The 14,163-nt window shown below is 47.1% G+C and overlaps 1 protein-coding gene and 2 long non-coding RNA genes across 3 annotated transcripts in view; 1 reads left to right on the top strand and 2 right to left on the bottom strand.

The window, feature by feature from the left end:
- DYNC1H1 (dynein cytoplasmic 1 heavy chain 1) overlaps nucleotides 1-6,745 on the top strand; it is a 39,832-nt gene extending 33,087 nt beyond the window's left edge. Inside the window, exons 65-78 of the mRNA XM_026050410.1 lie at nucleotides 211-371; nucleotides 600-711; nucleotides 802-862; nucleotides 1,238-1,361; nucleotides 1,739-1,852; nucleotides 2,124-2,294; nucleotides 2,509-2,726; nucleotides 2,909-3,012; nucleotides 3,371-3,582; nucleotides 3,755-3,908; nucleotides 4,622-4,764; nucleotides 5,229-5,397; nucleotides 5,819-5,946; nucleotides 6,434-6,745. Coding sequence (XP_025906195.1) covers nucleotides 211-371; nucleotides 600-711; nucleotides 802-862; nucleotides 1,238-1,361; nucleotides 1,739-1,852; nucleotides 2,124-2,294; nucleotides 2,509-2,726; nucleotides 2,909-3,012; nucleotides 3,371-3,582; nucleotides 3,755-3,908; nucleotides 4,622-4,764; nucleotides 5,229-5,397; nucleotides 5,819-5,946; nucleotides 6,434-6,562 — 2,000 coding nt within the window. The 3' untranslated portion in view covers nucleotides 6,563-6,745. The remainder of the gene's footprint in view (nucleotides 1-210; nucleotides 372-599; nucleotides 712-801; nucleotides 863-1,237; nucleotides 1,362-1,738; nucleotides 1,853-2,123; nucleotides 2,295-2,508; nucleotides 2,727-2,908; nucleotides 3,013-3,370; nucleotides 3,583-3,754; nucleotides 3,909-4,621; nucleotides 4,765-5,228; nucleotides 5,398-5,818; nucleotides 5,947-6,433) is intronic.
- A 1,243-nt stretch (nucleotides 6,746-7,988) lies between these two features.
- Nucleotides 7,989-9,284, bottom strand: LOC112956929. Its single transcript, XR_003251130.1, has 2 exons — nucleotides 9,231-9,284; nucleotides 7,989-8,850 (listed from the first exon to the last, which is right to left on the bottom strand). It is a non-coding gene; the product is annotated as an uncharacterized LOC112956929 (long non-coding RNA).
- A 625-nt stretch (nucleotides 9,285-9,909) lies between these two features.
- Nucleotides 9,910-13,073, bottom strand: LOC112956928. The gene is made up of 4 exons (XR_003251129.1): nucleotides 13,006-13,073; nucleotides 10,906-10,976; nucleotides 10,276-10,329; nucleotides 9,910-9,955 (listed from the first exon to the last, which is right to left on the bottom strand). It is a non-coding gene; the product is annotated as an uncharacterized LOC112956928 (long non-coding RNA).
- Nucleotides 13,074-14,163: the final 1,090 nt, after the last annotated feature.

The following is a 14,163-nucleotide window of genomic DNA, read 5'->3' as shown; positions in this document are numbered from 1 at the left end:
CCTTGCAGCAGCCAGCTGAAGACAGCAAGCTTCAAAGCGAAAAGGGAGTATGAGCACTATGTTAAAAAGCTGCAGCAGATCTTTCAAAGGGATGGTTTTTCTGTCAACAATCTGTTCTTCCAAACCACGTGAGGAATGCTGAAAGAAGAATTGAAGAAAAGTACTGGGTTGTTCTCTGACCTGCCCCTCTAACATGCATCCCCTCTTCAGCCCCCATTGGACAGGCTATTCATCGCTTGCTGCTGATCCAGGCCTTCCGTCCGGATCGTTTGCTGGCAATGGCCCACACCTTTGTCTCCACGAATCTTGGGGAGTCTTTCATGTCCATCATGGAGCAGCCTTTGGACCTGACACACATTGTAGATACTGAGGTAAACTGACTGTTTGAAAGCCTGACATCCTGTGATAGACTTGGCATGAGTTCCACGGCAAATACACTTGGTCACTGGAATATTTCCTCAGTTTATTTTTCTATCCATGGTATGAGGAATAGATTGTGTTTGTAGCGGCATTTGTTTATGCTTCTTTGAGTTTACATTATGTCTTTAGATGGCAAAGGGAGGAAAGACTGATTTTACTTTAAACTTCCTTGACTATAGGTGAAGCCCAATACACCTGTGTTGATGTGTTCTGTACCTGGCTATGATGCCAGTGGGCATGTCGAAGACCTTGCAGCTGAGCAGAACACACAGATCACTTCTATTGCAATTGGTAAGAATGTGCCTTATTTCATCCTTTAAGCCTAAAGGAAATGGGTGGTGGTAAGAGCTTTAGCTACTTTCTTCTTTGTGTGTCTTTTAGGTTCTGCTGAAGGGTTTAACCAAGCGGATAAAGCAATAAACACAGCAGTAAAATCTGGAAGGTAAGTTCTATCTGTTGTTTAGCTAGCATACTGGCTAGCAGAAACATAAAATTTGTAAAATAATCTGTTGACTAAACAGATAAAACCATGAGGAAAAAAAACAGACCGTATCCATATTTCAGTTCAGAAAGAAAGTGTAAGCAGAGCTATTCTTGTATGTTATTTAAATAGTTTTAAAAGAAAAGGCAGGTAGCATCTGCAAAACAAAAGTTAGTCCGTTTACAATAGACAGCAACTGATTCCATAAGGAAGACAGTTAAAAGAGGGAGGAAACATCTAATGTTAACATCACAATCTATTACTCTGTATGATAATTATGGTCAGAATCCATAAGCTGAAAACTGAAAAGCACTTGTTCTGTTTCAAACATCACAGATGGGTGATGCTGAAGAACGTCCACCTGGCTCCTGGCTGGCTGATGCAACTAGAAAAGAAGCTGCATTCCCTCCAACCCCATGCGTGCTTCAGACTCTTCCTCACGATGGAGATTAACCCCAAGGTAACACGGAGCTGAGTTTTGATGCTCTGCTTTTGTGGCAGGTTTACAAAGCCAAGAACATCACCCAGGGTAATCCTCCCCCCGGGATTCCCATTTTTGACTTAGCCAGTCTAGAGAAAGGCTGTATTCTTGTGAGGGCAGTTGCCACCCTTGGGGTACTGATAACTTGATTGCACCCAAAAATTTCCTACCTTTATTTTCATTGCTGCACCTGCCCTCCTGAAGAGAGGTAACTCCCTCTCTTCAGGAGAGGGAAGCAGGACTTTACTGTGTGTGCTGGTAATGGGACTTGAGGCTAACATAAGCTGTGCTGCTCTATCGAATTCAATGAAGGCTAAAGGAGTTGGGTTCAAGTTTATTGCTCTCTGGTCTTTCAGGTGCCGGTGAATTTGTTACGTGCCGGGCGGATCTTTGTGTTTGAGCCTCCTCCGGGCGTAAAGGCGAACATGCTGCGAACCTTCAGCAGCATTCCCGTCTCGAGGATGTGCAAGGTGAGGCTGAGGCTGGCACACGTGAAGGGCGCTCTCTGCTTGTGTTTGTGAAGGGCTTGGTGCAGAAAGATGTTTTGAAAACTCCACTGCTGAGACCTGTATATTCTGTCCTCAAAGTAGCGAAGAAGTAATCGTACCTCCTAGTGACAGGATACATTCAGTTCGGTGGTGACCTGCTGTTGGAGCTGACATTTGCTAGACTTTTAGCAGACTTCAATATTAATGATTTATCTGAGTAATAAGTTTTTTCTTTTTCTCTTGCACATTCTAGTCTCCAAATGAGCGTGCTCGTTTATATTTCCTTCTTGCCTGGTTCCATGCCATTATCCAAGAGCGTTTGCGCTACGCTCCCCTGGGTTGGTCCAAGAAGTACGAATTTGGAGAATCTGACCTGAGATCTGCCTGTGATACCGTAGACACGTGGCTGGATGACACAGCAAAGGTAAGTAGTGTTGTGTACTTAACTAACACTTAGTATTACCTTTACTTAAGATCCTTCAAAGAGACATTTCTTCTGGAAACATTTAATAACTTTCACAAGTTGGTCCAAATAATTTGGTGGCAATTTACCTTTAGTTGCTTTTAATGTGATTCTTTTATCAGAGGGGAGATGAAAAGGAGGGTTTCCTGTTAATTAAATTGCATTTTACTCCTAGGGCCGCCAAAACATTTCACCTGACAAAATCCCCTGGTCTGCATTAAAGACACTGATGGCCCAGTCTATCTATGGAGGCCGCATTGACAATGAATTTGATCAGCGGTTGTTAAACACTTTCTTGGAACGCCTGTTTACTACTTTAAGTTTTGATAGTGAATTCAAACTGGCTTGCAAAGTTGATGGACACAAAGACATTCAGATGCCAGATGGGATCAGGTATCTTTTTCCTATTTTCCTAAAGCTGTTCTTAGAAAACAGTAAAAGATCCTACTCACTTAGAACCTAACTGTATCTCTGTGCTGGAATTTAGCTGTGCAAGTATTGATCTCAGGCAAAGAATTACCTTGCCATTCTGATAGGATGAACTTGCTAATGAATGTCCAAACTCTGACTCCCAGGCGTGAAGAATTTGTTCAGTGGGTTGAGATGCTGCCAGATACACAGACACCATCGTGGCTGGGCCTACCAAACAATGCAGAGAAGGTTCTTCTCACCACTCAAGGTACAACCACAGCGTAGCCTGGCTACGTGTTAATTACATGAGGTTTTGTTAAGACTAAAGAACAGATGAGGCATTAAATCCCACTGAAGAATTGATAGCCCCCTCCTCCTCCCTCAACATGTATGGTTTAATCTCTGCCAAGTAAACACCTAAACTGCCCAGAAACTTGTGCATTCAAGATGTGGCTACGAGCAGCCTTATATGTGTCAAGATCCTATCTTGATGCTGGAAAGTTTTTGTTAACTCCAGGCCTTCCTGCAGTTGGACATCTTGGGTCTAGATTGGTTCTTGCATGTGGTTCTAGGATGTTTTTATCTTGATCCCACTGCTCTAGCTAACACCTTATCTTCTGCTTTAGGCATTGATATGATTAGTAAAATGCTGAAAATGCAGATGCTGGAGGATGAGGATGATCTAGCCTACGCAGAAACAGAGAAGAAGGCAAGAACCGACTCCACATCCGATGGTCGCCCAGCCTGGATGAGAACCCTACATACCACGGCCTCGAACTGGCTTCACCTCATCCCACAAACTCTCCATCATTTGAAGCGGACTGTGGAAAACATCAAGGTAAGAACCAAGCTTTGTCTAATGTGGACTTGTTAAGTGCACAAGTTCCAGTGCATTGGACCAAGTGCCTTGTGAGCGCACGTATCAATGAAACTGCCCTGGGTAGCTTTTTGTAGCAAGAGAGTGTTTTTTACTCTGACCTGCCGCTGACTTTGGTTGTTCTGCAAATCAGGATCCCTTGTTCCGCTTCTTTGAGAGAGAAGTGAAGATGGGAGCCAAGCTGCTTCAGGACGTCCGGCAGGACCTTGCCGATGTGGTTCAAGTGTGTGAAGGGAAAAAGAAACAAACCAACTACTTACGGACACTCATAAATGAACTGGTGAAAGGTAAAGGAGATCAGACCAGCACCTCCCCTTATTCCATTTCTCTTTAGCACTTTGAAGATTAAAGGCTCTTATATTTACTATTTTAAGCCAGAAAATCAGACTTGACTTTACCGTTTGGGAAGAGCAACCTTTTTGAGTCAAGTCTAAGAAAAATCCAGATGGTTTGGTTTAGGATTTCAAGTTGTGCTAGGTATTAGACTTGTTTATACTGTTTAAGTCAACAGAAAGCCAATCACAAAGTATCACAAAGCAAATTATATCAAATCCAGCAAATATCCAAGCTTTGTAAAACTCTGCTATAGCAAGACCATAGTGAACGAGGATTTTTTTTCTATGTAGAAGGAATGTTACATAGACATCCTATTTCTAGTAACATTAAGATCTGCTCTTAATAAATACCATTCTGAAGCCAGCTTTGAACAGAATATTTTCTAAAACATTACCATGACCTTTTTCTAAAGGGCTCAAACCTGTAAGGAAACTTGAAGGTCAGTTACGGCAGCATAGAGTTGTGTTTAACTGATGTTGCTATTAAAGGGCTTTTATAAGTGGGTGGCATTTTATATAAATACTAAACCTGGGGCTTTGCAATACTGAAAAGTGCTCCCACTCGCTGGGAAGGTTTTTGTAACTGATATCCTTGTCCAGGATGGAAATGGCTATTGAGAGGCTTGCATGCAAACCAAACTTAACTTTGATCATGTTCCTTATAGGTATTTTGCCTCGTAGCTGGTCTCATTACACAGTGCCAGCTGGAATGACTGTTATCCAGTGGGTGTCCGACTTCAGTGAGCGCATTAAGCAGCTGCAGAACATTTCCCAGGCCGCCGCTTCCGGGGGAGCAAAAGAACTAAAGGTACCGTGAGCCAAGTTCACCTCGGGGTGGTGGTTGAGTTCAGGTGGACTCATATAAGTACCTTAAGGGGTTGCTCCATGTCAAAAGATTTCTACAGAGTTTCTCAGGCAGAATTGCTGTAATCAAAATTCTCTGAACTGTGCTTGTCAGGATTGTTGAGTCTCTCCTGATCTCGGAAAGCTGGAGCTTAGCAGGCTAAGAGTTCATGTGCAGAGAGGGGAAACTAAGTATTGTAAAACAGCAGAGCAGCCCTAGAGGAGAAAGCCGTTTAGCAATGGGGAGGCATACTGAGAGCAACAGGAGACATGTTTGTGCAAACTTAGATTTCTGAATAAGTAAGTTAATAGTAAGACCTAATAACTTAGAAATTAAACTAACGCTGACTGTATTTGGAAGCTGCAGCCACACGTGCTAAAGCAGCTGATAACTTTTAATTTTTTTTCCCTGCCTCCGCTTTGTATTAGAACATCCACGTGTGCCTGGGTGGCCTGTTTGTACCAGAGGCCTATATTACTGCCACGAGGCAGTACGTTGCCCAGGCAAACAGCTGGTCCCTTGAAGAACTCTGTCTGGAGGTGAACGTCACGACGACACAGAACGCGGTGCTGGACGCCTGCAGCTTCGGAGTCACAGGTGACGTGTGGCGCAAAGAAACAGGTTGTTGCTCTAAAGCACTTCCAGAAATCCCTGCTGTTAACATGGACAACAGCCACTGAGAAAGATTGCCTCTCTGGAAAAGGTCACACTCTAAGTTGTTTTAAATTAGTTTGATATTAGTTAGTAGGGAAGTACTGGCAATGCTAACAAAACAAGCTCCAGAGTCAATCAGCACAGATTTAAGCCATAGTGGATAGTCCATCTGCAAACTTCCCTGTTTTGGGACATCAAATACCCTGTGTCCCACTTAGTGGGCTTAGACAGCAGTAAGCCTGACTGGTAGGTTCCCAGTTTGGATGGACAACATTACTAGCTCGGTTAATGATCACTGCCACAGTGACTTGCTTTGCCTGAATGTATGGAAGCTCTTAAAACTAAAGCATATCCCGATTTACAGGCCTGAAGCTTCAGGGAGCGACCTGCAGTAATAACAAGCTGTCTCTCTCAAATGCTATTTCAACTGTCCTGCCCATAACGCAGCTTCGCTGGATCAAACAGACAAATGCTGATAAAAAAGCAAATGTGGTAAGTGCTGAGATCAATGAACAGACAAAACAAAAGCCTAGATAGAAATCTGCTAGAAAAGCCACATGTAAGGGTTTGAGACTCTCGTTTGTTTTCTGATTCCCTGCTGTGTTGCAGCAACTTGCTCTTGTCTTCACCGCAAAATTGCTCATCTCTGCTGTTCTCAGAACAAATGAGTAAATTCTAGACTCAGCTGCAAACAGACACAGTATTGACTAGTTCTTCTTGCCTCTGCAGTTAAGTAAGAAGGAGAGGCATTCAATAATACTCACTCTGCCCAAAACTTGAAGTTTGTATATAGAAAGAATACTCTGCTTTAAGAAACTCATTGGGCCCGATTTCTGTGTTGTATCAGGCACTTCTTCTGGCTGTTGAATTACCTGAACACAATTCCTACCTCATAAATACCACCCCGTGCTAGCGGTGCCTCCTGCTCGTTGCAGCTGCCTCCCCTAACCTTTCTTCTGTATCTGTGTGTTCTCTGCAGGTCACGTTACCCGTTTATCTGAACTTCACTCGTGCTGACCTGATTTTCACAGTTGACTTTGAAATAGCGACCAAGGAAGATCCTCGTAGCTTCTACGAACGTGGGGTTGCAGTTCTCTGCACCGAGTAGTGACATTAGCTTTGTAACTCGTAACACTGTAGTACTTGTCAGTCTCTGTAGTCCCCAGGACAGTGTATGTGATACAGTCAGGTTGTCAGGTGGATTTGTGTCAAGTCGAGTAGCGAGAAAGAGAAGCATAGAGAAAAATCCAATAGACAAACGTGTTTGAAGGAAAAATGGATGAGATTTGTGGATGGCTCTTGGCATGTGCTATATTTGATGGATCATATCACCTAAAATAAAATCTATAGCAACACTCTGTGACTGTTCCTTTGCACCGTTCAAGCAGCTCGTTCACCTAATTCCAAGTAGCAACCAGTCTTTTACCGAAAGGGTAGAAGAATCTTGAAGCAGCCTTTAACAGGACATAAAGCATGAAATGACTTGCTATAATGTCAGAATTCTGTTGAATCAACGGAAGGGGTTCTGGTTGGAATTTCTTTTTGTAGTTAAGAGCCGGATGCTAAAGTATAGAAGAATAAAACAAAAGCAAGTTCTTGCTTGACACCAGCTGCATACACACAACTGCTGGGCTGCACTCAGAAGCTAGAGCATTCCTAAGGAGACTGTCTTGTGGTATCTAACAGAGGAATTTCTTTTTCCTGTGATTATATTAGGGTACAATGAGGCTTCAGTTTAAGCTAAGCGATGTCAAGTGGGAACCTATTAAAATAGCACCAAGTGCTTTTTTCCTATCTCTTCTGACCACCTCGTGCAGTACGAAGAGCTGCCAAGCAGCCCAGCCTGGCCCTCCCAGGCTCACCCACCAGTGCTGTATGGGAAGGAAGCAGATGACACCCTCCAGGATTGTAGGGAGTGCAGTTTGGATGTATTAGAGCTAATAATTCACACTCTCAAGAGCTAACTTCAGCACAGCAGCTGTTAGCATCTCAGTTAAACTTCAGCTGAAGCATCCAGTAACTCCCCTGTAGGCAGAGCTCAGCAGCTGGCCAGGGGTAACAGCTTTTACGGCTCCTGCAAATCTGGTGCCTGACAACTCCATCCATTTGTAAATACTAGGGAGGAGACTCAGGCTGCCTTATCTGTGCTTTTTACTTGGTAAAACAAAGAAACAAACCAACTACTCGCATAACAAACCCCAGCACTAGAGTCAGCTCCTTCTACGTTAACGTGTTTCAATTACTGAAACATGTTTTTTAAGTGCTATTTAAGAGTTAAATTCACAGACTGAACAAGTAGGACTGAGTAAACACTGTCCCCTGTGACTGTTTTACTTATTTCTGTCCTGATTTTCTATTATTTTTCATACTGTTTATCTCAGTAGACAGAGTAACAAAACTAATTAAAAATGTCTCCTAGCGAGTTCGGGGCTCTCCTGGGGTGGCAGTTCAGGGTTATGTCAGATGAGATGGTAAAAGGACCATCCCCTGGGGCAGCAGCTAAAACCCCAAGTGATGGAGCTTCCCCGACAGGCAGCTAAAGGCCTCTTGGGTACGCAGTATTTTCACAGCTGTGTTAATGCAAGGGCTAATTTGGGCAGAGCTCTGATCCTGTTGCAATATTTGGGTGCAGTTAGCAGGGTTCCTAGGCAGTGAACCTCACCACCATCTTCCAGCAGTGGCAGGTTGGGTTTCCCATACAGGCCATGGCTAAACACTAGTCTCAACTTAACATTACTTAGTTGCCTAATGGATTAAGAAGTGCCTGCTTCTTAACTGGGCAAGAGGCTTCCGTAGCAAAAGAAATAGAGAAATGCTGGTACAGTACAAGCTAGGAGTTAAATAGTACTACATGTCTTGCCCTCTTCATTAGTATTTAAAGAGACAGTTATGTATCTCTGTCAAACAGAGTCCAGGGCTGTACAAACCCATTCCACACAATCATTTTACTATTGTAAAGAGTAGCTGCCGTGCCCCATGCAGGAGCCCACTCAGCTGGCTGGAGACCTCACTTATTTCTTACTATTTTTGTTGAGCACCTGCTCTCCCGTCCGTGTGTGCCACCTCACAGCTTTGACACAGCTCTTCTCCTCCAGGAGAGCAGACACCTCCAGCTAGGGCATTAGCTTGGACACTGTGAATTCCAGAGGGGTAGATATGCTGAGAACCTCTGCTTTGCCAGAGCAGATCTGTTAACAGCAGAAGCTTTGAAGGGAGAAGGGGAAGAAAGCCAGAGTGTCCTGGCTCCAGCTGTGCAATTTAATGCTGTGTAGTCCGACCTCTGGGCTCCTTCACGATGCAGCTACTTTGTTCCCGTCAGACAAATGAAGAACTCACTGGGGTGAAGCAGCTGAGGGGCAGGGTTCAGGAAACACACAGTAAAAAAGAAAGCTGCAACTATAAAAAATTAATTGCAGAACTTCAGGCATTCTTGCCTCCCAGCACACCCTTCTAAGACATGTGAAAATTGTACCAAAATAAGAGAGGTGCCACCACGTGTTACATGAATCTGGAAGTACAAACATCAAAGCAGCCTCCAGGGGTTAAGCTTGGCTATGGCTTCAAGGAGGCACCTTAACTGATTTTTCCACTTAAAATCACCCCTGAAACTCCATGTAGCTGAATCCATCTTTTTGGATGGACAGCAACACAGCACAGCTGCATTTGTATCAGACTTGAGCAAGCTTTAGGCAAACTGGCTCCATACTGTCTGCAAAAGAGGAGCTATAACTGCTTCACTCTTTCGCATGGTTTTGCCTGCTCTGCTTTATTCCTACCTCGGATTAAGTCGCACGCAATTTCTTCCGCTGTTTCTCAGCAGCACCTTCTGGCCAAGGAAGCCCTTGTTTCCTTTTAGCGAGCGGCTCCTTGCCCGTGGGGTCACAGCCCTCCTGCATGGGCTGCAGGGCCGCCCAGGGACCGTCGCTCCCCAGGGACGGGGGGTTTGGGGTCGGCCACACGGAGCCGGGAGCCTCTGCGGCTCCCATCAGCACCAAGGGCTGTAACGGGGGTCTCGGATCATCCTTCTCTCGGCTGGGAAGTTCCATGAATGCATTGCAGGCATTGAGGCTCCGGCCATGACTTTCTGCTCCCAGGCAGCACCAGCGTGAAGGCAAAAACCCTTCCGAGGGCTCCGCGTCCTCCACGGCGGCCACTGTGGGGGCTCTGCCCGCCCCGCGCGCCACTCGGAGCGGATCCCAGGAATTCAAGCTGCAGTCGGAGTGAGCGGCCGCGTCTTCTGAGTCGCCATCATAAGGATCTAGAAACTAAAATAAATAGCTTGGATGACTGTGTGTCTGCAGATGACACACTCGACTCTCCACTCTAAGATTTAATAATATACAGACTTACTATTTAAGCTCTGTTTATCCACACATACCACCCAAAAACTAACATACAGAGTGGGTAAGTGGAGAGCCAGGCTGCTAAACAATCACTGAAGTTCTCAACCTACTTGCTTCCCCTTGGCATTCCTCACTTTCTTGAGTCCTCCAGTTGAGACCTGTTCAAGAGAAGTGCAGAGTGGCTTGTAACACATCTTCCTGCTAATTACTTAAAGTAAAACCAGAGCCTACAATGTCTTGGAGGAGAAAAAGGCAGATTGTTGAAAAAGCCAGCAGAAAGAAGCATCCAAGTTTATCAAAGCAGCGCCGCGGGAGCCCGGCTGCCCCCCAGCTCAACTGCTTCGGGTTAAACACCCGCCCGAAGCAACCCCGTTCCCTTCGGGCAAACGCAGCGACACGAGGGGCGCGCGGCGGCCCCCCAAGCGCCGCTGCTTCCCCGCCCGCCGCGCTAGCCAGGGCGCAGGGCCCCAGGCCTCACCTCAGCGCCGGACTCGGGCTCGGACTCTGTGCTCGACTCTACTGTGCACCTCTGCTGCGGAGGAGGAAGGGAAAGAACCACTCAGGTAAACGTAAATTAAACTATCTTATTTGTGATGCCAGTTAGACAAGAATAAATAAGAATCTCCCTTATTCCTCCTCCCTCCACTGTGAACAAAGCCCAGTGGGAAGCTATTCAGAACATCTACTGCATTTACTGGGAACACTTATTCCAGCTTCAAAAACAATTTGCAGAAATGCATTTTGAACTGCATTGATTTTTTTGATAAAATTGTACATCTCAAACGTAATTGCAGACAAAGCACTAAAGCTGCACCCTTGGTTTTCTCAGCATCTTGCTATAGAGATCTTACAAGCAACAGAATAAAAGAAACAGAAAAGCCACCTTTATTCTGCAGGTGGTGGCACAAAAATAGAACAACCTTCCCCTTTCCCTTTCTTTGCAGGTGATGCCAATTGAACCAATGTATTCACATGTGCTCCTCATGCCTTGTCTTCCACCCCCATTGGCCAATAATAACCCAGTTAATCCTAACTTTATCTAGAGTGTGCTTGAATGTGGAGATACAGAAGCAGCAATTAGGAAAAGACAAAAAAACGTAGCAGTTACCATGTACTTCCGTGCCAGCCTTTCTATGCAGTCTGCACTTTTAACAGAATCCTTCATTTCCTGATCGTCTACTAAAACAGGAAGAGGGCAGGAAAGCACGTTAGGGATGTTGCCCTATGGATAAGCTACCCAGACACAGAAGCAACCCCTGTGTTAGGGAGGCTCGTTAATCCCCCACAAAGTCTGTGTCAAGATTCTGGTTAAAAACAAAGCAAAAAAAATAAAAACCTCCCCTCTCCCGGCACGGGTCATGGCCGCCCGGCACCCCCTCGGCTGCGCCTGCAGCTCCGCAGCCTCCATCCCGCTCCCACAGCCTCTCGGGCTCCATCCCATTCCCACAGTTACCATCCTGCTCACACGTCCTCCCTGGCTCCATCCCACTCCCACGGCCTCCATCCCGCTCCCGTGGCCTCCCAGCCTCTACAGGCACCGGCCTGACCTCCGCCCCCTCTTCCCGCACCTGCGGCTCCCTCAGCGCCCGGGCTCTGGGCTTTTGCCCCGGGAAGATGGGAGCAAGGCCAGCGAGGGGGCAGCCCGCTCCCGTGGAAGGGCCTCGTGCCGCTGCCGGGGCGCCAGGCCGCTCTCGGCCGCCGGGCCGCGCGGCGGGGCCTGCAGGGAGACGGAGCGGCCTGCAGGGAGACGGAGCGGCCGCGCCAGGAGCGGCCGCACGGGCTGCTCGGGAAACGTTCCGGCGGACGGGGACTCGCCGCTCCCGGGTTCCTTTCCCACAGCCCCATTTCACTGCCAACCTCCAGACGGACGGAAAACGTTCCGAGTCCCTCCCCATCACTGTACGTTTCTCCCCTTCCCTTCCCTTGCGCTTCTCTGGGACTTGCCCTCACAGAAGAGGCTCACAACCACCAAAATCATTTTAGATGCTTTTCCAAATAGGACCAAGGGAAGAACTCCAGAGGAAAAATCTCCATCTTTGACTTAAGGCACTCAAAGGTGTTTCCTCCTTCTATTTGTGCGCTTGATGTTCTGCCACCTTTCGGATCAATAGTTTGGTTCTAAGCCTGTCTCCTGTGTGTCATCTATCACATGTGGTTTCAACGACTGACTTCGCGCTGTCAGCCTTCCTTATTAACACTAAGACAGGCAGCTTAGCTGCTTTTAAATACAGGGAATAGTGTTTTTTCAGATGTACATGACAAGCGCAGCTCAGAAGGACGGTGTCTTAGCAAACACAGGGCACTCGCACCACTGAAGGCTACTCCACTGTTCCCCTCCCCTCTCTCAGAAAAAGAAGCCAATCTAGTTAGAACCTAAATTCGATGGTTTTACTTTTTCAAAGCAAATTCCTGTTCTTCCCATTATTTCCTTCTTTAATAGCTGCCTTCCTTATATCTCCCTGCACAAAGAAGATAGATACTATTATGATGCCATTATTTTAGATCAAATTGAAGATGAGCCTTGAAGGCTCAGCAAGTCTCAATGTGGCACCACAGAACCACGGAATGATTGGGGTTGGAAGGGACCTCTTCCAACCTCTAGTCCAACCTTCCTGCTCCGGCAGGGACACCCAGAGCACAGGGCGGCATCCAGGGAGGTTTGGAAAATCTCCAGAGAAGGAGACTCCACAGCCTCCCTGGACAGCCTGTTCCAAGGCTCTGTCACAGGAAAGTTCCTCCTCACATGGAGATGGAACTTCCTTGGTTTCAACTTACACCCATTACCCCTTATCCTGTCACTGGCCACCACTGGGAAGAGTTTGGCCTCTTCCTCCCTACGTTCTCCCTTCAGGTACTTAAACATATTGATCAGATCCCCTCTCAGCCTTTTCTTCTCCAGGCTAAACAAGGCCAGCTTGCTTAGTCTTTCCTCATATGAGAGATGCTGCAGTCCCTTTATCATCTTTGTCACTCTCCACTGGACCCTCTCTAGAAGCTCCACATTCCTCTCGTCCCAGGGAGCCCAGAACTGGGCCCCGTACTCCAGGTGCAGCCTCAGCAGAGCTGAGGAGAAGGGCAACCAGTGGCCGGTTGTCACCCCAAGAGGTGCAAGGAAGAGGTCCCCATAGTCCCAGGACTCCTTCCACCTCCCTTCTCCCCCAGCCCAGCTGCACCCACCACCCACATGTCTCCTTTTCCATGTTCTTACCTTCTGCTCCTGGGCAAGGACAGTCACTTTCTCTCTTTGGCTTCTCCAGCTGCTTTCACAACCAAACAGAAACTAGTCAGAAAACCTGCACTATTCCCTGTTCCTCTGGGGAGGAACCAGCTGAGAGGAACCAGCTGTGCTGGTACCTGCAGTGCCACCTGATTTGGATGAGCAGGAACAGCCCTTAATGACTCCAGGGCTTGGGGTTAATTCTCCCCAAAGTCTAGTCAAAATTAGCTACTGATCCCTTACAAGCAGCAGATGCTAGTGCATGGCCTGGAGAACTGCTGATAAATTGTTATTTTGTGCAGGATTACAGGTGCAATCATGGGTACAACACTGAGACCAGGGGTCATGATGAAGAAGGCTCTGTTCCAGCTGTGATAAAGACTAGACTGCTGCCAACACCAGCCCCTTTGGTCTGGTCACCTAGATCACCAAGGAACATCTTGTGTTTCTCTCATCCAAAGGACCAGCACACAATGCGACTACCAAGGCAGCTTCCCGCTGTACTTAGCTGGTGTTCCTGTTCGCGCAGCAGCGTCTTGGTTCTGTCCCATGCATGGGACAGGTGGCCATGAGAACGTCTCCCAGATCAACCACCAGGAAGACTTTCTGATGGATGCCCTTCCCCTCAGACGGAGACAGGGCCTGCACACCGACTTCGTGGCCATGCTGAGAGGAGGCAGAGCCTGGGTACACACAGAGGCACGGCCGTGTCCTCGGGCACTCCGGCAGCGGGGAAATCTGCTCCTCTTGGCGAGTTCACTGGGCATCCACCGGCAACTGCGTCACGTCTCACAGCCGCCCCGTTCACCACAGTCCCCCTCTGATAAACATGTCAGCCCCTTCTCCCCCAGCTCTGGGTAAAACGTGTGGAAACTCCAACTCCTTCAGAGAGGAAAGAGCTGGAAAGAGCTTGGCTCTAAGTGCCGGCAGCGGAGCTGGGTGCAGCACGTGTAAATCAGAGGAGCTCTGTACTGCCCTCTCCTACCAAAGATATCGGCACGGAGGTTTCCTGCAGACTTAAAGCTGACAAAACCATCTGCATTCAGGGCCAGCAAAATCAAAGCAAGAATGCTGGAAAGCATTTTAGAAAGTAGAGCATGATCCCAGGGACTTTTTGCAGGAAAGACTGGTATGACTGGTATTCCAGAA

This window comes from Nothoprocta perdicaria, unplaced genomic scaffold (genome assembly GCF_003342845.1).
Source record: "Nothoprocta perdicaria isolate Ctin4 unplaced genomic scaffold, notPer1 scaffold_69, whole genome shotgun sequence".
NCBI lineage: Eukaryota > Metazoa > Chordata > Aves > Tinamiformes > Tinamidae > Nothoprocta > Nothoprocta perdicaria.
This window is presented reverse-complemented; position numbering and strand designations above follow the sequence as displayed.